The 24,319-nt window shown below is 37.7% G+C and overlaps 1 protein-coding gene across 2 annotated transcripts in view; it reads left to right on the top strand.

Annotated features, from left to right (window-relative positions):
* NDFIP2 (Nedd4 family interacting protein 2) overlaps positions 1–13,395 on the top strand; it is a 44,875-nt gene extending 31,480 nt beyond the window's left edge. For both annotated transcript variants that reach the window (XM_064408468.1, XM_064408469.1), the window contains 4 exons: positions 3,349–3,473; positions 6,565–6,631; positions 9,875–9,980; positions 11,855–13,395. In XM_064408468.1, the coding sequence (XP_064264538.1) occupies positions 3,349–3,473; positions 6,565–6,631; positions 9,875–9,978 (296 nt within the window). In that variant the 3' untranslated portion in view covers positions 9,979–9,980; positions 11,855–13,395. The remainder of the gene's footprint in view (positions 1–3,348; positions 3,474–6,564; positions 6,632–9,874; positions 9,981–11,854) is intronic.
* The last annotated feature ends 10,924 nt before the right edge of the window (positions 13,396–24,319 follow it).

Here is a 24,319-nt window from a genome sequence, read left to right as displayed (position 1 = left end):
TCAAGTAGGCATGTAATCACTTTTGGGATAGAAAACAATTTTTGCACAGTGGTTTGATTTGCAGTGGAGATCTACGGGATGCACACAGAATCTGGCTGCATGAAGAAAATGGGCAAGCAGAAGTTAAGAATTCTTTTTTAGGGTCATGATGTGGTTGTAGCAGCTCATCAGATTTTTTCCCCCTCAGTTTTAGGAACGGCTTTCCTTATGATAGCACGTTATTAGTGTCATGGTAGATACGTTGTCTGTGCAGGAACGTCATGGAAGCTGATGTTGTATGATGGATGAGGTCATCTCTTGAACAGCTGAGCAGTATAATTTACATTTCACAAAGTAAGTGGATGCAGAAAAACAGTGGAGGATAGCCTTTGTTACAGCAAGGAACTTGTACAATGACTTAGTTGTCTCTAGTAGAGAAGGAAGTTGGTAATTCTAGAGAAATTCTTGCATAATTCCTTTTACTGGTCACTCCCCTCACTGGTCTATTTTCTCCCTCGGCTTGATGGGGGAGCTTATGCTGTAGCTTCTCTGTGACAACATAGGGATGAAAAATCTTTCATTGCAGTAATAAGTTGAGACACAAATTATACAGGAATTAACTACAGTAACTCTTACCACATGCAGTGTAAGCTATAAAGCTCAGAGCTTGCATGGGTGACAGAAGATACACATGGATGCATGTGATGGAAAAAGATATCCAGATGGGCAAATGATGCTGGTCTTGATGTAGAGAAAAGCACTTGGAAGGAATTGCAGTCTGCTCAGAAGATGCATTTCTGAGAGCAAATACTGTACTTTGTAACCAGAATGAAACAAGGAGAATGATTTTCAAAGTAGTGGTGGGACATGGAATGTAAGAGAGAAGTAATGGGAAATATGGAAAACATGTAGACATTTATAGTTACCTTTCTTAAGTTTGTTAAAGTGATGCAACACCACAGCAGTGTTGGGAGAATCTCCCTGATTGCCTGTATTTTAGAGCAGTGGAAGTAACATGTTCCGTGTGCTGCTGAAGGCACAGATTTTTGACTAGGTCCTGACTGTACAAGTTTTCTAGCAAATGGTTGCAGATAAAAACTTAAATAATGAAATTTATCTTCTGTACGTACTTCAGTTTTATTGGAATGTGTGAACTTGCATAGTTTACAACTTTTATAAGATTTGTCTTTTCTGCTTGTTATGTAACTTGATGGAACAGCAGACTGATTAGAGAGAAAAAAACCCCTACTGTGAACAAGACTAGAACATAACATGCTGATGCCTTTACTTTCAAGAGCTGGGCAAATACCTTGATGTTAAACATCCATCAAATACTTATTTAGTCACTTATGCATTCTATTGTGTTGAATATTCCTTTAGTTCAAGTTGAAAGTACGGTAAAATTGTCAGGGCTTCTCTTTAATTATAAAAACTGATCTTTTCCCCTCCTGTATTTATGATTGGGGAATCTCTAATTTTTATAATGCATTTACAAATGAGTTGAGGTAATTAAAAAATATATATATATCTGTTAAAATTGTACATATTCTGAGAATTTCTCTAGTGCTCATAGATCATTAGAAACATGTGACTCTTGTGTCCTTTTTAAGATACCTGTCTTTAGGTATACCTAACTATATTCAAAGTAACCCTTAGTGGCTTGAGTAGTGGGGAGAAAGAGCAGTGAGCTCCTACTCTGAGGCAGGATCAGAGCATGCATTGCATAAGGAGCTTTTGAAATCTGTTACTGTTAAAAGATGGTGGGTTTGGAGAGCTTGCTTAAAATAGGGAAATCAAAAAAATTTATCTAGGCTCACTCAAATGTAAATGTGACTTGGAAAAATAGGTAAATAGTGGGGTCACAATGTTGATCTGTAGGGTTTATTTTAACAGAGGTTGGTTTTGTTTGTTTCCTCTGCATATGCCAGTTTGGATCAACACCTGTTCAAAGTTGTGGAAGTTTTTTTATTTTGTTTTTTGGGTCCTTTTAGATTACCAATTTGTATAAAAATAAGAATTCTTGTTGCACCATCTGTTACCCATGTCTCTGACCAATGCAAGATGTTTTCCCACTTGTGCTCAATGACTATTTTGATGTGGAGCTCTCCAAAACATTTGGAACTTCAGTGTGTTTAAAGTTCATGGAATCCTGCTGCAGTTTGTGAGCATATCATTGCATCTTCATATGGATTATTGGAAGAATTTTAAGAAGGTTTTAAAGTATAAAAATAGTGGGTTTTAATAGATAGTATTTCAAAATGCTTTAATTAAAGAAAAATGTTGAGCAATTTTCTGTTCCTAGTTGTGTGTTCAAACTTTAACTGAAAAGACAGACTCATTTTTTCTCTGACGATTTAATGTCTGAATTTTATGTAGCTAAGTTTGGGATTTTAAACACTTAGGACTTGTAGGCAGGGGTTTTGTTCCATGCTGCCTCTCTTCCATTCCTCTTTTCGCTCTTCTGTGATTCTTGTGTTTACTGTGGAGTTCCCTAATGTTTTCAGTTTTCCACTGTCATGTTCTCTCCAGAATTCCTGAGTTACCTTCCTCTACTAGTTCCTCCAGCTCTTCTGTTTGGTGGTTTTCTTTTTGGATGCCCTCACTGATTTGCAAGCTGGGCCATTTCCCTAATTGTGAATTCTCACACTCTGATGTAATGCATGCAGACTGAAGTCAATACAGATGATGCTGATTGCCAAGTACATTTGCAGAGATGAAACTTGAAATTGTTAAACTGGAGGTTGTGTAAAAGTGTTAATTGAAGCAACAGTGGTAGTTATGCTTAATGTCCTTTTTGTTCATTGATTTTTTTAACTTCTGTATAAAGCTTCCAAGGCTTCTTATGTCGTATGAATATAGATCTGAAAGAGAAGGCATGAATATAGAAAGTTTTTGGAGCAAAGGTTTTATTCTGTTTGATCCAAACTGGATGAAGCTGAATATTGCAGCCTTGATACATGCACATATGTGTGCATGTAACTATATCTTTGGTTATAAAAGTGTAGAAAGGGTTTTTCTTCCATGTTTTATTCCAAATCTTCTATGCTATAGTCCTTTTCATGAATTTACTTTTCATGTCCAGTGTTATCTGGTTAGGTGTCTATTGCAGTATAATACTTTCTTTTATGTTGGAATTTTCTCTTGTGTAAAGTAGTAGGTTCCAGCCTGTTTACCATTTGCTTTGTCATTAAGTGACTATACCGTGGGGAATGTCTGGGTTCAAAGTCAATCTCTGAAAGCCTGAATTACCGGAAGAGAATTAACTGACTGTGTAAGCATGTCCTTAGTAGTTTAAAAATGAAATTACTGTTAAGTCTGTTTGCTTAGCTATACAGATTAACAGAAGCTACTGTTTCTTTTATTTTATAGTGGCGTTTATTTTCAACTGGATTGGATTTTGTTTATCCTTCTGTATAACAAATACCATAGCTGGAAGGTATGGTGCAATCTGTGGATTTGGTCTCTCCCTGATCAAATGGATTCTCATTGTACGGGTATGTTTCTTGATTCACGTGGTACAGACTCTGTTTAACAAACCCATAACAATTTATGCAAGGATATAATAAGGGAATTGAAAACTAATATTTTTTCTTTTTATACCTGATATAGCATTTGATGTTCGCATTTCCACTGAAATAAATGCTGAATGACTCATTGCTTGTACAAGTATTTAAAAGTCTACAAAAGAAGTGGAGCAAGTACCTAAAATATCACTTGTATTATAGTGTCATGTATAAAAGATTTACAAGTGTCTTAGCCTCTTGGGAAGGGAATGTAAGAAAGCATTTCTTCCTTGTATTTGATCCTTTTATTCCTTGTAAGAATTAAATTTAAGTCCAACTTAAATATTAAGTCACATTTTTACAATCTTAAATGCTTGATTCTTGACGTTTTCAGTGCAAAACTAGATACTTTTCTAAAAGGCATGGTAGCCGAATGCAAGTTACTTAGCAAAGTGGATGCTAGATAAAATATATTGGTGCTTTCTGAACTTGAATTCGGCTTATCTGAGAGACACAACATTTAAAATCCCATCCCTTTTAATGAAGAAAGAGATCTTGGATAACTTACATATCTTTCATATTCTGCCATCAATAACCCTGTTTTAATTTTTTTTTTTCCTCTGTGTGTGTTAGTTGATTTAAACTTAGCATGATAGTAAAAAAATTGTTGAAAGATTCCATGGTCCTTCCTGGACATGTACAGCATCCTTCTTAGAGCTTTTTTTTTCCATTTCTTTTTTGCTTGCCTAGAGCAGGGAAATGCTGCTGGACCAGATGCAGTTCTGGTGTATTTGTTGGAATTCAGGGACTGAGATGGAATTTATTTTAATGGAGAGAGAAGACATAAGTTTTTCAGCTATGCATTCATTTAGGTATTTTCAGCTTCCCTTAAGGCATACCGAACAGTGGGCAGAAATTGCTCATTATGTCAGTTTTATTATTCTTCTCTGCTGGAAAATGTGCTCAAAACAAATACACAAATTAATGTATGGTAAACTTCCTTGTAGAATTACTGTGTTCTAGACTATGATTAAATTATTGTATGTAATCCATTACTAATTCAAAAATACTGGAGCTGGCCAATTCCAAGACCTCAGGGGTGGAGGTTTTCATAATGAAGATCATCATGTTCCTCTATTATCTCCTTTCCTAGAGACATTCCTCTATTATCTCCTTTCCTAGACACAAGAGCAGAAAGCTTGTGAGGTGTGTTGACAGTCATTTTAATGGTGACACACAAGCAGGCCTGTGTGCACCAAAATGTTTTGTCCTTTTCTGTCAAGTTCTTCCAAAGGCTTGTGTCACTCTTTTTCACTCCGAGCCAGTAGTACAAAACTTTTTAGTGTCTAAGCAGCCTGAATTCATGTATGTGTAATCTGTATCAGTTTTTACTGGGGAGAAGGAAGGGTAGGGGGAACAAAAGCACAGTTTTACTACTGGGGAGATTCTGCAGCCATGGCTGATTCTGCCCAAGGAGAGTAGGAGAGGAGAGCAGTGCACATGGACAAGTATTTGCTTGTTGATTTTAGTGAATCTTCTTTCCAATTACATGAAATTGTAACTATTGGAAAAGTATATTGATATGTTTGTGTGTGTGTGTGTATGTAGATATATATTTATAAGCAGACACATAATGTTTAGAGAATTGAAAATACAGGTGAGATGGGATCAATATCAATGTGTTGTCAAAATCGTAGGAATTGAGTATTTATATATGGATAGTGTAAGTACCAATTCTTTAGTTCAACTTAGCAATTCTGTTTCTTGCTATTTTTTTCTTTGATGATAGAAATGAATACTCATGCTGTTATATAAGTATACTCTTATAAACTCATATAAGATTAAACCCTCAAAGAGTTCACATAATCTGGCTTTATTCTGGAGCAAACGTGTGGATTAATTGAAGAAAAAAAGCCAGCTTTATCTACAGTTCTTTATATGTCTTAGATTTTCATCTGGTTGCATATGTGGCCCAGTATCTTTTGTTTGGTTGGTTTGGGTTTTTTTGGGGGTTTCTTTGTTTTGTTGTTTTTGTAGGGGTTCTTTTTTTGTCCAGGGTTTTTTTATCCCCCCTCCCCCCCCCCCCCTCCCCATTACTTCTTGGTTGATATACTGAAACGTCCTAGAAAGGGCAAATGGGAATCACTAAGCACAAAAGTCAGGATGCAGTAAATGTAATGAGTGATAGCAGGGTAGAAGTGTACGGAAAGTGTGCAGAGCTGCTAAGTAGGTTATTTTAGTCCTTCTGGCAACTCTTCACTCATCTCCCCATTTCTACTTTTTGTGGGGGTTTTGGAGACATTTGATTAGCCTTTTTATCAGTGAAGCATGAAGTCTGGAGTCTGGTAAAGGCACAGATACCTGTCTCCAGTACGATCACACCCTGCCCTCCAGCTGCCTCCCACATCACAGGGAGGACAAAACTGTCTGCCACGGTCACTCGCAGGAACAGTTGAAATGGCACTTCAAGGTTCATTTAGTTGCGTTCAGCTCACTGCTGGGAACTGAATGCTGGTTTGAAAATGAAAAGACTTTAATGAGTTGGGGGTCTTTATGGGGCTGGTATTCATGGCAGCGATTAACAGTAGGGGGTATACAGAAGGTCAAAAGCTCCCCTTTTGTAGGGTCAGCAGAACATCCCTGTCTGATAAGATTAAACTAATGTGGCTTTTCGTGTTAATATCTAAAGCAGCAGGCTGCTGTAATGTGTTTGGGATGGCAGGCACTGAGGGGAAAAGGGGAAAATTAACAAGTGGTGATTCATTATAATAAAAAATGTCAGATTACTGGCAAGTAATACAAGGATAGATACATATATATTTTACATGGGTACACATACATATTTTTAGGGATTTTTAATTACTTTGCAAACCAACTGACAATAGAAGTGTTTTATTTGTGTATTAGACTGCTGTACATATACTAGGTTTTGCATTTCAGTAGGATACATTACTTTTATTTCAACTTGCTCTTTCTCTGTTTGCATAGTGCACTAAATAGATGCTTTCTCTATTTGCATAGTGCATTAAATATGTCTTAGTCATCTATCTTACTGCAGCTAAGCCTCCTGTATGAATTTCAGTTTTCAGATTATTTTACTGGATATTTCAATGGACAGTACTGGCTTTGGTGGATATTTCTTGTACTTGGTAAGTGGCAGTTGAATTAATTTCTGTTTTGATGTGCAAGTACTCAAAGATGAATCATGTAATTATAAATAAGTGTTTTGTAACATGGTTAGCTATGTGCTTTTCCTTAGCTGCTGATACTTTGTGTTGTTTTTATTTCCATACTATTCATGAGGTTATTGGTTACCATAGTAGTGTTATTGTGTGAACTGTAGACTATTCAAATACCCTTCAGCTCAAAAAATTTTGTTCTGCATAAGGGATTATGGGTAAAACTGAGACTGGTAACTTGTGCTTTTTAAACTACTTCTACTGTTCTAGGGGTGCAGAACTGTGTAATGAAACTTCGGCCTTATGTGATAAGTACTATTTACATGTGTAAACCTCTGTGTCAAGTATTAAATTTTAAGAAATGTGACTGAACCCAGGAAGTCTGCTGTCTTGTGCACAGGTCACAAAATGTCCTTTTTGAGTCCTTTGAAATGCAAACTGCATCAGCAGTTGCTCAGTAGGATGAGAGAATGGCTTCATGCTTGCTGATCACAGTGGTCCCATGATGTCAGCTTTCTCTTAAGAGCTCTGTCTACCCATGTTTCAAGTCTGATGCACATAAAATTCTGCTCTTGTGTTTGTTTTTAATGAAGGTATACCATAGCCCAACTACTATAACTTTTCTCCAACTGTGAATTTTGTAATTTGGATATGGAATCTGGAATGACTTTGTTTTACAGAAGTGAATGCTGCTATGCATTTTAATTTCTGTTTCCAGCTCTGGAAGCATGGTAAACTCTTGCCGATTCAGTAGGTGGCACTCTTTCCTTTGAGTCAATTGATTCAAGTGGCTAACAGCAAATGTTAGCATGAAGTGTTGAGTAAGTTAAGAAAACTCTGAGATCTTCACTGTGACTCACTATGTACCTTGCAAGAAATGCCAAAAGTCTTAAACAACATTACCTAAAATTTCTCTATCTGCCTTTTAGTAGCATTCAAGGGCATTCATCGGCCTTTCTAATGCCCACCTTGCTCTGCTATTGTGCACTTGGTTGCTGATATACATAAAACCTGCAAATGTTTAACAGCTCACAGCATCGGTCCTTTGAATCCTTTCGTATTGTTTGAGGTTATTATATTGAAGTAGGTGAAATGACTCTTTGGAGGCACAAACATCTCCAGATAAGTCTTTAATTAAAACCAAGCCCTGTGGTGCCTGAAATTGAGGTTTGACACCTTTTTTCATTAAGATGAAAATAGTGTTCTTCCCCTAGCACTCCCCCTGCCCCCACATGTCTGTGGAAAAAGCTGTCATTTTTCTTTTTACTAGTCTTTTGCACATATTCAGGAAGTAGTTCACTTTTGGGAAACTTTGGGAAAGCCTTATTTTTGATCTGAAGTGTTGGAGAATTTTTTATTTTTTCTTTAAATCACAAGTTGGAATAAAAAGCACTCTGAGGCATACAGTGTGCATCTGTCAGTCAGCATTCCCTTGTCTTATGTATGTTTTGCATGAAGTATGCCAACAATATTTTTAAGCTGATGAAGTGGCTTTATGGTATTGCTAGAACACCACAGAAGGAGTCTACCTAAAAAAGCTACTTAGCAGGACATGGAGGAGTATTATCATGACATGGGAACACTGCCAGCCAGACCTGTGTTTTGTTGTTTTGGATAACCTTTTGTTAGAGCATCTCTCCAGAAGTGAATAAGTTGGAGTCTTTCTTTTGCATAGCCCTTTGACATCCTTCAGCCCACCTACTGCCATCTCTTTTTTCTGGTGTTCATCGATCTGTTTCTGCTTGCTTTCCTTCTTTCAACATCTGGAAAAATCTGCTTGTGCGTCACGGAAGAGCAAAGTGGTCTACTTCCAAAGAGCTGTCATGTATCAGTGAAAAAATTGGAGAGAGACAATTCTAAATTTCAAATTGAAATGTTAGCCAGTGTTTCTTATTGAGGAACACAATGGAAAGTGGGGTGGATTTTCTTTCTTCCCTTAACAGAGAAATGTAAAATATGGGTTGAGCTTGGACTGATTTTTCCAACATGCAGAAAATATTCCATCAAGCACCTAAAGAGCTGCCTGCCCTCCTTTTACTGTTTCAGCTTCTTTTTATTTGAAAGGGAGACTACCTCTGGTAGCTTTTGGGTAGCAAGTTTTGTAGCAGGCTTGCAGTCAAGATCTTACTGCTTTCTTTTATATGCAGAAGTCACAGAAATGTGTCCGGCTTAGGTGAAGGTTCACTGGTTAGCAGAGTATTCTCTGTTGTCTTGTTTTGGTTTTTTTGGTTTTTTTTTTCTTGCATGTGTGCTTTAAGGAAGTTTCCGTTTAAAAAAATGAAAGTTAAAAAAAATCATAAACAAAAATCTTAAAAAAAAAAAAAATTTAGAGTGGAATTGATCATTGGAAAAAATCAAGGGTTCATCCAGTACAGCAGGAAGGAAAATTACTTAATGTAGGAAAGAAAATAATTAAATCCTTTATTGAACTTGTAAAACCTCAGTTTAGGTTTTTGTTTTAACCTTTGGAGTTTTAATGCACTCTGCATATTCACATAAGCATATATCTTCAAGGTGCCATTATTGCAAATGTAACTTTTCTGTGACTATTGTGTACATCTTCTTCCTCTTAGCTGAAATATTCTTTCAAATGCCGTGAAATGTAAATAATTTTAAAGATTTTGAAATTTAGAGTTGACAAAAACTGTAATACTGACATATGTTGAGTAATTTTCTTTGGCAATTGTTCTTCCTGCTCTTGGACTGGTGTTTTTTTATAGATGGTTAAATCCCAAGTCCTAATCTACTATAATTCATTACTGGCTTTTTACTAGAGCAATCCTTACTTACTGTTTTTCCCCTCTTTTGATTCACAGTACATTTATTGTGCATATTGCTAGAGGTACATTTTGTGAACCAGGTACTCTTCTAATACACTAGTAATTTATTTTGAGAGTTCTACTTGAAAAGAATTTGAAAAACAGATTCTTTTATGTTTCAGGATTTTTTTCATCTTTGTAAGTATTTTCAAGTGGTCTTTTTATCAGATGACACTTGAACTGAAAATCACTGAAATTTGTGAAAAACCTTCCATAAAATGGAATCCTTGCATCACAAGATGAAAGCTGACTTAGATGTTGAATTTGTGAATGATAAATAAAGACTTCAATTTACTTTGTAAGCTAGATTTTTAAATTATGTTAATAAGGATAATATGGGATACTGTGTATTTATGTTAATATACTTAATTTTGTGCATTTTCTACACTTCCAGGACTCCTTCTGTTCTTTCGAGGCTTTGTTAACTATCTTAAAGTCAGAAATATGTCTGAAAGCATGGCAGCTGCTCACAGAACAAGATTTTTTTTCTTGTACTGAAGGTAAGCCATTTTTAGTGATGAGGTTATCTTTCCCAGGAAAATGAAGAAGAAAGAAATATTAGAGATACTCAAACTTCTGTCACAAAGTAGAAGCTGCATGGTTTTGGAACATCTGTCATGAATACTGTATATATATATTCTTCATGAGCTTGGAGATGTGTGAAATTTCTTACTTGAAAGCAAATAATGGATCCTCATTGCCTCTAGTCGTCCCTGGAACTAATGTTCAGCAACCAAAATTAGGAGCAGCATGTTTTTCCTAAGAAACAGTATCTGCTGCTGTCAGGATACTGTTCTTTGTGCTGGAAAAACTGGCTTTTGTAGTCAACCTGTTGTCAGCAAGTTAGGAAGCACTAATCTGCCTGCATACTAAATCTGATTGACATGGGTCTGAACGTGCAAACAATAGTTGAGTACTGTCTCTCTTTACATGACTGGATTAAGACAGTCATGTACAAGTATGATTATTGTGTATGCAACAATGTGCTTTATGTATCCTTCAGGTAGCTGACTAATCAGTCTGGCACATATCCACTCTATTTTTTTTTAATACTATTTATCTGTTAAGCGTATTTATTGGACTTCTTTATATAACTTAAACCAGGGGTCATTATTTTTTAATAAAGACTTTTTTAAATTTAAATTGCAAGACAAGATAAATCTAAGTCTAGAAATAAACATTGCAGCATTTTAATTGCTCTGCACTTTAATAAAAATGCTTAAAGACTGTATTTTGACATACCTGAGAAGCTATGTTTGCTGTAAAAAAAAAAGTGTTTTATAGAGTTTCTCAGGATTGATCACAGGATCAATTTGAATTAACCTGCAACACATTTTCAAAGCCTGAAAACAGAGACACTATTTGACTGGGGGAAAAAAAAAAAACTGGTTCTTTTTATATAAGAATAAACATTTAAAAACAGCTAAGGATGAATGTGTGCTATATAATATGCACTCGATTATGGAAAAAAAAAATCTGTTCACATAACTGTGACATAATATTTCTTTTAAATGTGTTTCCCCCCCTGCCCCAAATTATGCAGTAAGTTAATTAATTGAGGTGTGTATTGCCTTTTGGCAACCAATATAAATTAGCAACTACATGGAAGCATTGCCTTTTTTCAACAGTTAGATATGGCTTATTTTCTTAGTGTCGTGGTAACCTCTTCAGAATACTGAAATTTGTAGATGTGACTGAAAATACCTCTTAGCTTTCAGTACAGTAAAGTTTAAAAATACTATTTTTAAAAAGAGTTGTTAGGACTAGATGGTATTTGAGAACTGTAGTTTGAAGAGAATAGTGAAAGTGTAGGATAATGCGGTTTGGGATTCCTTGCTCTTCTGCAGTTAAAATTCTGTATTGAGACACAACACTGTTTAACCCAGGACTTATTGAAGTTAATGAGTCCTATCAGAGTTCAGTGGCTTTGAATTTTTAATTTACCTGTAAGCACCGCTGAGATGTGTGGGTTGTGGGCTTATAAGGTCTGTGGGTTGTTTAGAGAGGTGAACACATAAATATTATGTTTTTGAAGCATCTTAAGTACTGAAACAAGAAGTTCAAATTAATTGCTATCACATTTAAATGTCCTTGTTCTTGCATAGACAAGTAAGCTCCTCTAAAGTGACTCCTCTACACTAATTATTAGTTTTAATAAATAACAAATAATACCCCTACAGTTGGAAATACTATCAGGTGTTGTTTTGAAATCATAACAAAATAACAGAAAATTTTTGTGGTTTTTCTCCCATTCTGACTTGGAGGGTAGGGAGGCTGCTGTTTTGCTTGCAGTTCAGGTTTGCTGGTCACTTAGCAACACTGCTTCTGGTGAGTCACGGCGATGAGCTGAAGTACAATTTTTCTTTATCTCCAGACTGCATCGAACAGACATTCCTTTCCTACGCTGGTGTGAAACTTCCAGATGATCTCTAATCCTCCAAGTTAATAACATAGAAGACTACTAAAACCAGAAGACAAATTAATGAAAATATGGCTTCAAAAATGAATGACAGGATGGTTTATGATCAAGTACCAGTTCTGGTCATTCTGTTAAATATTTATAACTGCTGCCTTTTGTTTTAGCACATTTGTATATGTGCTTGTTAAAAAGATAGTATTGAAGTAAGAACAAACTATCTGTAAGTATAGATTAGGTACAGTCAGACTCAGTTAATCTGTTCTTCTTGTATCTGAAAGATTTGAGTGGTAACTTGTTTCACAGCCTGTGTGTACCACTGACTTGGTTATCTGAACTTCTGAGTACAATGAAATGCATTAAATGATTCAGATTAACCAGTTTAGACTGGTTTTTTATATAATTTAGATTCATCTAATGATTGTATAGAACATTTTTAAGTTTACTAAACCCCAAAATTCCTTGTCACAAACTTATATTCACCAATATTTTGTTGAATTCAACCCAATATACTGGTTTGTGCTAAAACTGATACACTTTGAGTCCCCTGTAAATAACTCTGCATAAATGACTGTTTTAATTGCTTCTTAGGAAATATGTCAAAATATATTTTGTAACAGCATATTCTCTAAATTTTGTTTAATCTTAGAGCTATATACATATTTTTTGTTAATTGGCTATTAAAGGTTTAGTTAGTAGTAGATGTAATTTTGGAGGTTTGCATTCTTGAGGTCACTATAAATAAAACATCCACATTGAGTGCTTCTCAAAAAAAAATCATACAACTACTTTATAACTTGTTTAGAATAAATACATTGCCATTTCATAAGAACAAACAAGTTTAAATGCAAGGTAATTTGGGAAGTAATCTATGAAGGGAAAAAAAATCTTTTAAAGCTCTGAAAGCAGAAAATGTTTTACCTCTCTCTTTATTCATTTAAGGTATGCCATTACTTTCTTATAAATATCATCTCTTTAAGGGGTACTGTCTACAGTTCATGCACATGTCGTTTCTTTTAAAGTTTATGAAATTTATGCTTCTTTAAATAGAAGACGACATCTCTCAGTCCTTTGTACAACTGGAATCTCAGTTGCAAAGATACATTGGCTGTTGGTTGCACCTTTGAGGAAAAATGTACAAATAGTTTCCTCCATTTTTTGTTTTAATTAGAATTCTGCTTTTTTATTACTAACATTAAAAATAGTGAGGTTTATGTTGTGTTAAGCTAGTGCTGTAATGAGTTTTGTATCTATAATTAATGTTTAAAATATACATATGTAAACATTTTCATTTTCCTAATCTTTCAGAGATAACTTTTAGTGACTAAAACTTTAGGGGCACCTCTACGTCTCAGCTTTTTATGGAACAAGAAAGTTAAGTATTATGTTCAATATCCTATTGGGATTTCCTTCTAAACTTCTATTTGTTTCTGTGTTCTTTTGCATTCATTGTCCAGATGAAAAAGAATAATAAAGCATTGCTTTGTTTTGCTAATTAAGACTTAATGCTTTTTTGAAATTTTTTTTGTACTCCATGTTGAAAAATGCACACTGCAGTATTTGCATCAGCATGGAATTACAGACAAATTACTTGGCAAAATAGGTACTAACCAATCCTCCCTGCTCCTTTTCATCTCATGTTTTATGGCAACAAACTGTGGGGACATTTCTTATAAGGATATAATGCAACCATGCAAAGCAGGCAATATTTCTTCATTTTCTATTCTTACCAAAATCAACTAGCACTATTTTTCAACTATATAAATTTTCCCATATTAAGTAGCAGCTTCTGGTAGAATTACTTCTGTTTGGTCCAAGCATTTTATAGGAAGCTTCATACACATTGTGTACTACCTTGGAAAAATTCTCATTTGGTCAGAAAGAGTATGCAGGATTAAAAATTATACGTTATCTGAGCCTCTGTAGTTGATGCGTCAGTTTGGAAGCCTGAAATCTCATCAGCCGAAGGAAGGGAACTGGGACAGTATTTTCAAAGACTCTGCAATCTATTCCAGATATGTCAAATGCTGCATATTTTCCTTGCTATTTCCTGTGAGCTTGGTTTGGAGCAGCTGGCTCTGTGGTTTAGAGACACCTGGCCAGCTTTGCTTTGTGTCTTAGGGGTATGGGGGAGAAGCTCCAGTATCGCAGTGAAGTTGCCTGTAAACAGATTTTGCATGAATGCAGATAAGATTTTGAAGCTTGGGACTAAAACAGCTGAAGAGGGGAGGTAAGGAGAGAAAGTTCTGGTTTATTTGAGCAGATGGCACTCAAATTTTTCTAGTTTTGTTGTTTACTTCTGTTGCTGTAGACACCACAGGAAGATTGACATCTTGAGTGTTATTCAGGTAGCCTGTGGGACTCTATTAACACCTTTCAGAAATGATCAGTCACTCACGCTTTCAGTCCCCTTACAGAGCAGAGATGGCCTCCAAGCTTCCTTGGCTGTCTCACCTGAGGTATGGACACAGTCCTCATCCTGCAACACCTTTCAACATGATTTCAACACCCTGTTCTTTCTGTATCTGCTTCCCTCCCTTTGAATGATGACAACAGGTGAGGAAAAGTGTCTTTATTTGTGTGTTATCATAACATCAGAAAGCTTTTAATCTCTCTCCCACTTTTTGAAAATGTTTTCCCATAATACTCTACATTAGTCACTCCTGTGTGGTTGCTTACATTGTTCACTTGAGCAAAAAACATTCATCTCATGAAATTACAATAGATAGCTTCCTGAACTTTTGAAGAGAAGATGAATAACCTCTGATGTGGAAGTAACTATCTCTTACTAGGGCAAAAAAATATTTCTAATAGTGCTAAAACATGATTACCATTTGCACAGCTACCCAAAACCAGCAGAGTCCAGGCTACTGATTCTCCAATGTATGTTATTCTTTTCCACCATCTAGAGATCCTTATCTTTCTTATTTATAATATGTCATGGACTCAACTCTTTCAATGCTGAAATTTATATTAATGAAGACATCAGTATTTTCAACTTTGTCACAAATCTCATGATGCTGCCACCTTCCCTACTCTTCTGCTTAATGTGGTACCTACTCAAGTTTAGGGTTGAAAAAGGTATGTTTCCTCCCTGAATGCTCTTTAAAATCTCAGAAGTGGATGTAATGAATTCATTGACACTTGTTCCTGATCTTGTCAGGACCTCTCTACAACTACCTGGTGCAAAGAGTCAGCAAGTTTTGTGACAGGCTGCTTAGGAATTAGCATTTTAGTCATAAAACTTGTACTTTTTAAAAGGGAAACTGCTGCATACTAGAATTGCTATCTTTTCAGTAACAGCAACAGCTGTAGGGGTAACACAGACCAGAACAATAACACTTCTTACTAATCATGTATACATTTTGCAGTGAGTGAAAATTTGTGAATACCATGTTATATTATTTATATTGCAGTTTTATTTTACTTCTGACTTTGATTTTCACATTTAATTTGAATGGAGGATGAATTTGAATTTGAATGGAGGATGAACACATCTAAATGGTGAACATTACAGTTGTCAGAGACTGACTTACTTTGATCTTAGAGGGTTATGCATTTTTGAGGTGTGAACCTGAAAGTTTCAAGAATTTAAGAATCAAATTGATCAAGGAGGTATACCCAAGAAATAAAGCAAAAGCCATTGTATGTTGTTCTCTCCACTCCCCCAAATAAATCTGTCAGCTTTTTTACTTTTCACCATTGCTGGTTGTGAAAAAGTATCTTCAGTTCTGCAATGTCTTGCCTTGCACATCATTGACCTTAATAAGAGTTCAGCAGAAGAAAGTGTTCTTCCAATTATGCCCTTATAGTTGAATTGGTATTTGGAGTCTTCCCACAGTGAACACACACATAATTCATGATATAAAAATTCCCTACAAAGAAAACTAATGATTTTGTAAGTTGAGAAGGTATCTATCCTATGATAATAATTAACTTGAAATTTTGTGCACTGGCTGTTAGTTTTAAGGAATGTCTGGGGTAAAGGATTTATGGGGTTTTCTTTTTACCTCCATGATCAGACTCTTCAATGGGGCGTCGTGAAGCAAGTACAATTCTTAAGGCAGGCTGTAGATGTTAAATCTGACAATGTGTGATGCAAGGCATGCCCCTCTGCTCTGTTCTGACCCCGCCTGCAGTGCTGCATCATCTCTGGGGCGCCAGCACAGGGAGGATATGGGCCTGGTGGAGTGATTCCAGCAGAAGGACTCCAAAATGATCAGAGAGATAGAGCAGCTTTCCTATAAGGAAAGGGTGAGAGAATTGGGATAGTTCAGCCTGGAGAAAAGAAGGCTCCGGGGACCACTTATGGCAGCCTTACAGTGCCTACAGGAAAGATGGGATAAAACTGTTTTATCAGTGTCTGTTGTGATAGGACAAGGAGTAATGGTTTTAATTTGAAAGATATTAGATTTAGATTAGATCTAAGAAAGAAATGTTTTATTATGTGGATAGTGAACTGCTGGAAAGTTTGCCTGGGGAGGTGGTAAATGCGCCATATATGGAAACATTCAAGGCCAGGTTGGAGGATGTTCCTTCTTATTGCAGGGTGGTTGGACTAGGTAACCTTTAAAGGTTTCCTACAACTAACTTCATTAATGCTGTCACAGCATTTTTGGTGTTTCTTGTTATTTCCCTGTGGCTTTTCTAAAGATTTACTCATGGTATTTGTGCTATATAAGTATTATATATAGAATTTGATCTCTGTCTGTAGTCCCTGCTTATAAAGTGACCTACTATATTTTATGTCTGGGCAGTTTACATTTAAGATATCAAGAAAAAAGATGGTGTGTGGGTTTTTAAAAAATAAAAAATCTAGTGAAGTTTGCTTTTGTTTTGCTTTAGAAGTTTCAGCAGAATGTTTAGTACTTCTGCATCTGAGCCCTAAACTGTTAATTGTAATGGTGATTTTTGCATACTTATTTTCTTGGATTTTTTCTTGTTCCTTTTTTGATGCCTGTGTTCATGCTTGTGCAAGTGTTTAGCTCAGTCCCACTCCCCATCTTTTTCAGAGCTTCTAATTATAGACCATCTGTGTTACAAGAGTAATTAAACAGCTCACATTACAAATCACATGTGTAATTTAATCCGGATTTGGGGCTTGTGAAATGCATAGAATTCAGTCTGGTATTATTTGTACTCCTGATTAGTACAGAGTTTTTTTGCACTTCAAATGATCGATACCATACTATTAACTCTCAGCTGTCCAGAGGCAGCTTATCTTCATGGTGAATCCCATGGTGAATCCTGTCCTGGTCTTGTTTAGCACTCAAATCTGTGCTTGGATCTGTTTAGTCACAGCAAACATGCTAAGAGCTTAGCTTTAGGTTTGAGTTTGGAAAAGTTACCACGGTGACCCAGTCTCTCTGATCCTGAGCTAATGAGACCATTGCAACTGATCTAGCTGCATCCAGAGCTGTCTTTAATTTCCTGGACTCTGACTAGTATCATCAGGACTACTGGGAATTATGGTGCAGAAATTTAGATGTGAAGCCATCTTGAGTTTGACATGGCTGGTTGTAATGCAAGTAAAATACATTTGGTGAGGCTGAAACATCTGCTTTTGGGGTCAAGTTGGGCATGAGCATCACTCTCTTCAGCACGTCTTGACTATCCATATTTACCAGTTCTTTTTTTAATGATAATGAGAAATGAGTATCAGATTGAAGTATTTAAGTTTCTTTATGAAGCCAGGTTTAGATGTATTGCTTGGTTGTAAAAAGGGTTATCCTGAATTTCTTCTTTCAGGATTATTTCTACATTTATAATAAATAAATGTCACCTTTCCCAAGAATCCCAGCTCCTGTCTGAGTGCTATAGCTAATTTACAGTGTTGGGCATCTTCTTACCTGCTTTCCTTTGGACAAGTAGTTTCCACACTCACTGCACAATCAGTCATTCAGGTGGCAGGGGACCACAGGAAGTGATCTGGTGTGCGTTTCTGTTCAAAGCAGGACTGGTGCTGAATTCAGACTACATTGCTTAAGACTTTGTCAGATGGATCTTAAAAACCCCAGAGCACAACAATTTCCCACACACCGTGGTGACTTTTCCTAGTGCTTGATTATTCCCGTGTGTTGTCATCACTGACCCAGTATTGATGAGGGATGTGCTCAGTACCTCCTTCCACAGCACCCCAGAGCTCTGAGCTCTCTCTTGACAGGGGAACCCTGCCATAAGGAGAAATGTAACCCAGGTCTGGGTTTCTGAGCAGCCCTGAAAACTGCTCTGCTGTCAAGTGAAAAAGGGCAGAAGGCATTTGGAGGGGAAAAAATGTTCAAACTCTAATGAATTGCTCCCATTTCCAACACTGAAAAAAGGATTGTGGCTCTCCGACTATTTCCTGCCAGCTTGTTTAAGCATTGTAGCACTTGGGGCACTGCATGCTGTGAATAATCTTAATTGCTCCTGAAATTACCTCCCTCATGAGGCCTCTTCCTCAATACATGGCATCTGGGTATTATCTCATGATTCCTGTTTCCGACTAACTGTAGGTTTAAGTGCCTGGGTCACTTGCCACAGCACTCATGTAATCTAATTTCATTTGCCTAAAAGTTTGCATTCATTTGCCATCTAGTCTAAGCTACTTACCATGGATTACTCTGTCACCAGATCAAGAACTGCAATTTCAAATGATGCCTTTTTCCACTCAAAGCCATATGTCCAAACTGTAGTCAATGGAATCAGCATTTAAAATATTGGGATTGTAAACTGCACCTTTCAGTACCTTTCAAAAAATGTACCTTTCAAAAACTGTGCCTAAGAAAACAATAGCTTTTGGTGTCACTGGGACTTGTTGAAGAGTTCCTCAGTTATAGGAAAATTGCTTTTCTTTCTGTGAAATTCAGTTGTGCAATTTTCCATGGTTTCCAGTGTTCCTGCCCTTCGGGAACATCTGTCCTGTGGCTGAGGATACCACAACTTCCAGAGCTGCCAGTCCCTTGGGTTTCTCCCGGATCCAGCCTTGTATTTGGCAATAGACTTTACTCTGTGGTGTTTCAAATGGAATGGTTTGGGCTTTGTGAAATCCTGTTTTCCTACAGACTTTGTTTCATAAGCAAATAAGGATCAGCTGTTTGCTCCCTTCTGATCCAAGAATTGTCAGGACATGATGAAGCAAGTATACAGACTTCAAAATTTTTTCACAAAACATACCATTGAGCTCTGGGACTCCTTCCCCCACATTTTGGTAATTTTTGTGATTAAAGTGGCTGAGTTCTTTATAAAGATCAAAGAAACCAGTTTCCATGGCCAGGCTACTTTTTGGTATGGCTTGTGGGGTCTGTGTTTCCATGATAAAGGTGGCAAGGTAACATTAAGAGTGCCACAGAGCAAGCTGCTGGTCAAAAATTTTCACGTTCCCAGCTCCTTTACTTAGTTTATGAACAATCTTTCTGGATGTTGTTTTGGGATTATTTGCTACTTGAGTAATTTTGAGATTTTGAGGGGTCACCCAAGCACTTCGAGGCCTACCACTCCATTTGATTCTTGAATCCTTCCTCTGTAACAGCAAGAGCTCCCCCAGTTTTGAGTTTTACTTAGACACTTGGCACAAAGAAGAACAATCCTGCTGCAGGAGTGCTCCTCAGCCCTAGACAACACGTTCCAGATGGGAAAAGTTAGGGACTGGCACTGACATGGATTAAACTGATTTTCAGAGGCAGCCTGGGATACTCAGTGCTGAAAGGGATCCTTGACACCCAGGCCACTGGTGGCCTGCATTTGTTCGGATACAGCAGACTGACTGCATCCATGCTGCATGCATATATATATATGTGTGTGTGTGTATATATATGTGTGTGTGTATGTGTATGTGTGTATACATATATATAACATATATATATAATGCTTAATTGTCCAAGAACTTCTGAGATAGAGTTTGGAGGACAGAGACAGTAGAAGAGGAAAGAAAGTCCATCGTGATGCGATCTTAGTCATACTGACTCCTGTTGGGAGCCTCCTCTAGAATAATTTCATGCCTGAACTGCATCCAAGTCCAATCAATGGTGAGAGAACTTACTCAGACCAGTCCAAAATAGCACCAGAGAATGACCTAACATCTGTGTGCAGAAGACTGGGGCTCTGGTGCTTGCTTTCAATGCATGACTCCTTCATTGAGCAATGTGAGCATAACCTTAAAACCTGGTTTTACAGCACCAAAATTTACTTTGCTACGAGCTCAATCAGGTAACGCCTGAGAAAAACCTCCATATTGTTTAACAAGTAGTGGAGACTCCCTCTGTCAGCTGTGGAAAACTGAGTCAGTTGCTCCTAAACAAGCAAGATTTTCTTGTGGTTTGGAAGGTTAAGCCTGGATGTTTTAATCTGTTACATGACATGAGAAGTGAGCCAAAATGGAGAATGGGAGAATTTAACACCACTTGTAAGCTCAAAGTTACCCTCACCACCACTGTACAAGTTAAAATGTTGTGACTGTGTGACTTCCAGGCACGTAGTAGAAGGAGCACGTTAATACTAAATTTTCATTCTGTGTGACATAGGAGTGCCTGCCCGCTGCCACCTCCACTCCAAGTCCCATCTTCTGGTAGGGCAGTTTCCACACAAAGGAAGAAAGTTTCAGAGAGCTCTGAAAATATCCTCGGGTCCAAACAATCATGAAAGGAAGGTATGTTACTGAATACACAGGCAGGGAGACCACCCTTTGGGTAGCTTCACAAGATGTAAGGCCTCAAATCCTGCCAATGTTAGCACATAATCTTCACTTTGCATTTGTAAGTGGTCCCCTTGCTCTTGAAGAGTGGGGGAGTTTAGAAGAGACACTTTTCTTTGTGGTACTGAGATTTTCTCTGATTTTTTTTTAAATCTCAATCAATTTTTTGGTTAAGGAACAAACACAGAAAATATGACTTGTTTAATATTTTAGTTGTGTTTTTACTTGTTTGGTTTTCTATAATGAGGTACAGAAAGAATGGCAGAGCTGTTGGATAATCAGCTGCTCTCGGAGAGGCTGGATGGGTATCTGGAAGGTAATGCTTCACCTGGGCTTTGTCTTCATTGCTGGTGGTTGTGCCCACCCAGAAGGCTCTATAAAAACTTGTTTTGTTGGGTTTTTTCCTTTTGCTATTGTTCTAGTGAGAAGAGGCTTCCTGAATTCAGCTACATAAAGTTTTAATGAGTGACCTATTTGTGAGACTGCTTTCCACATTGGCAAACAGTGTGGATGGGAGGCAGCTTTTTGTGCTGCCTGCCCCGCATCCACCTTCTCCTCCCCATCCCCTCTCCATGGGGCCTGAGGCAGTGAGAGCTTGACCTGAACTCGCCACCTGAGAAATACAGCAGCTGGACAAGGCATTTCTGCACCTTGCTGTATCGACACCAAAACAAACAGGGGCCTTGTGGTGAAACTGGTGGTGTGCTGTCTGCTCCGGCTGATGAGAAACTTCTCAGGTCCAATGCAAACATCTCTTGCTGAATGCTGGGGCCCACACTGGTGTTGACATAGCGATAAAATCGCGTTTGCACCGTACAGCCGCCTTTCTTTCACTGCTTGTGAAAGGTGAGGTGCGTCCGAGCACCGAAAAAGCTGTGGGTTGGGATCCGGTGTGTCATGCTTTGCAAGGAGAGATCCCAGCATCTGTCTGGATGGGGCATAACGTGCCCTGCTTCCTCCTCCTTGTCTACCTGCTGCTCTTCCAAACACAAACTCTGGATTAATTTCTCCAATAAAAAGAAAAGACAGTTCCTTGAAATAATACTTTTTGCATGCTGATGTTATTAAGGCATAATGTATTCCTGAAAATGGGATTAAGACCTAGAACTGGGGGAGAAGCCCAAAATCTAAAGCAAAATAATTAATAAGAGTGATTGAAAAAGTAAAGATGTAACTTTGCACATTTTTTGAAATCCAGATGGGTTCATAGTATGCAAGACAATATGACAGAAGTTTATAATGAGTAATCCAGTTCATCATATGCTATTCCAGCAAATACTGAAAAAAAAAGAATTATTGCTCAAGGTTACTAGGCCAGGCATTTTCGATGAAAATAGTGCTGAGTTAACTTCCACAGGCAACTCTGGGCAGATTTGTTCCACAGACTGTTAGCAAAGAATTTTTCAAGAAAATGCCACCAGTTGACTTAAAAAACTTAACTTTTGCTTTAACAGAAAGGAGTTCATAGTCTGTACTGATGACAGCTTAGTCCTCCATCTCTGACAGGCTTGAAAGGTATTCATACTGCTACAGTAAAGATGAAATATGTACATTACATATGTTGTAAAGAGACAGGACACATAAAGAAGAGAATAAGCAGGCATCAATTAACATCTGGTTTCACCTGAGGCAGATGTAGGTTTCACATCTTGTATTTGGTTCCATTTTACTGTTCACATCCAGGCTTTGTGAGAGACCATATGCTTAGGTGCATAGGTTGATTGCAAGCAGAGTCCATCTTGTATGTCTGTGTACCTAAGAATGCAACATTTAATGCTGTATGCAACAAGAAGGACAAAACCATCCATGTTTGTCTTGAAGTTGTACTTGGAAAGTGAAAGATAAAAGCCCATTTCAATTCTGCAGCATTACTCCCTTTTCCATGGTTTTCCAGCCATCTGCTCTGTAAGCCCATTTACAGCTTTGTCATTACAGTTTGCATCCCCAGAATTTCATCTGCTATTTCTCTACAGTAAGTAATAAAAGCTACAAGAGTGATATCCAGTGTCCTTGAAATGCCCAAATTTGGTTGCAACCGAGTTCAAGGTTTGTGTAAATAGCTTCATCCTGGAACTAGAATTCAAACATTGGTTTATTCAGCATGTTGGATAGTTTATTTGTATGCATCTCAAAACCACTGCATAGTTTGGCATGGGAAGGGAGCAGCAGCCAACTGGCATGTCAGGAGTGAGGTCAGCTGGCAAAATGGTGAGGAAGCTGGCACAATACCTGCCTGCCACTGGTTTTGCTCCAGCTGATACTAATGTTCCATGCCATCAGGAGCTCTGAAGTCACCCACAAGTCAAACAGCATTAAAGAAACACTCTAGACATTTATATAACACAGTAGACATGAATCAGTTTTGTTAATGAAATGTGCTTTATCAGTGGAAATGGGAATCTGAATTTGGGGGAAAGGAGACTGGTGGGAGGTGGGCTGCTTCTGGGGGTGGGATGAGGAGAAGTCTTCTTTGAGAAGAGTGAAATTCTTTCCTCTGGAAGGTCCCCACCAGGTGTTTTGGTGAAGTCCTGTTGAGGAATGTGCAGTAATAAAAAACTGAGATTCAGTGAACAAACCAGGAGGCAAGGATAGATTTATGTCCTTGGCAGCTCAGGCTGGTGTCCATATGTTGTTAAAATTAGATGGCGAGGGAAATTAACTGTATCATACACTATTGCACAGCCTGCATATTAAGCCTCTCCTGTTTAAAAACTATTTAATACAAATGGAAAAGATAAAATGAGAATTTTTCTCAAGTGAGAACAGCTGGCAGGCTCTGGAAGTCAGAGGGAGACTTCTTCACGGTCAGGAAAGAGGTGGGACAAGGAGTTCTCCTCAGGGCACCATGTCACCACTTTCTACAGCAGGAGTGTCTAAATCCTCCAACAACGTGCATTGTGTCACATTAGCTTACCTTTGGAGCTAGCTATCCTCCTTTTCTTTGCTGTGGCTTGAAGCTGAAAATACTGTGGGCATAAAGTTCTGTGACAGACATGGTCATTACTCCTGATGACACTTGATTCATTAAGCTGCATTTGCCAGTTCCTGCCTCAGCAAGACTTGGGGAGTATGATGTGGCACTTTGAGCATCTTGGTCATCTTCCTTTGTTATATTCCAGGAAATGTAGGAGCTTACTATTAATTTTTGTGGTGTCTGAGTTGCTCTCAGACCATCTGTCTGTCTTCACCTCTTCCTGGGCTGCAGTGCCAGCTAAGGAGCTGTAACAGACATTGGTGGGACACAGAGGTACCCTGCCCAGAGTCCAGAGCCTGCAAATAAAGCAGGGAGGATGTGTTTAAAACAATTAGTTCAGGAACTCTGCAGTTTATTTAATTATTAAAGACGTGGTCTGACTTGAGCTCCTTAAAAACCTTAGTTGCAATTCTCTTCTTTTAAGATGGGATCCTTTTCAAGGCTCTGAAACAAACTCCACTTCCCATTTTGTCCAAAAATTTTGTCATTAAAACACCTGCCACGGAGAGCTGCAATTCTCATTTTACCTGCAGGGGATTTTTTAAATCCCTGTCCATTCAAAACATGACAGTTATGCCATGCCAAAACAGCACCCTCAAGTGACAAGGTGTCTGGGGGCTATTTTCCCAGTCCCTGATGATGACTTTATTCTTACCCAATAAAAATTTATTAGGTCTCTGAAATAGCAACATCATTAATGAATTATTTACTGGTTTGCTTTACCTCCCAGCAGAGTGCCCTAACTGATAGGCCTTAAAGTAATTTCCCTCTCTCTTTG

The sequence above is a fragment of the Passer domesticus genome, chromosome 2 (assembly GCF_036417665.1).
Source record: "Passer domesticus isolate bPasDom1 chromosome 2, bPasDom1.hap1, whole genome shotgun sequence".
NCBI classification, from domain to species: Eukaryota; Metazoa; Chordata; class Aves; order Passeriformes; family Passeridae; genus Passer; species Passer domesticus.
The sequence above is the reverse complement of the archived record's forward strand: the minus strand, read 5'-3'. Positions and strand labels throughout refer to the sequence as shown.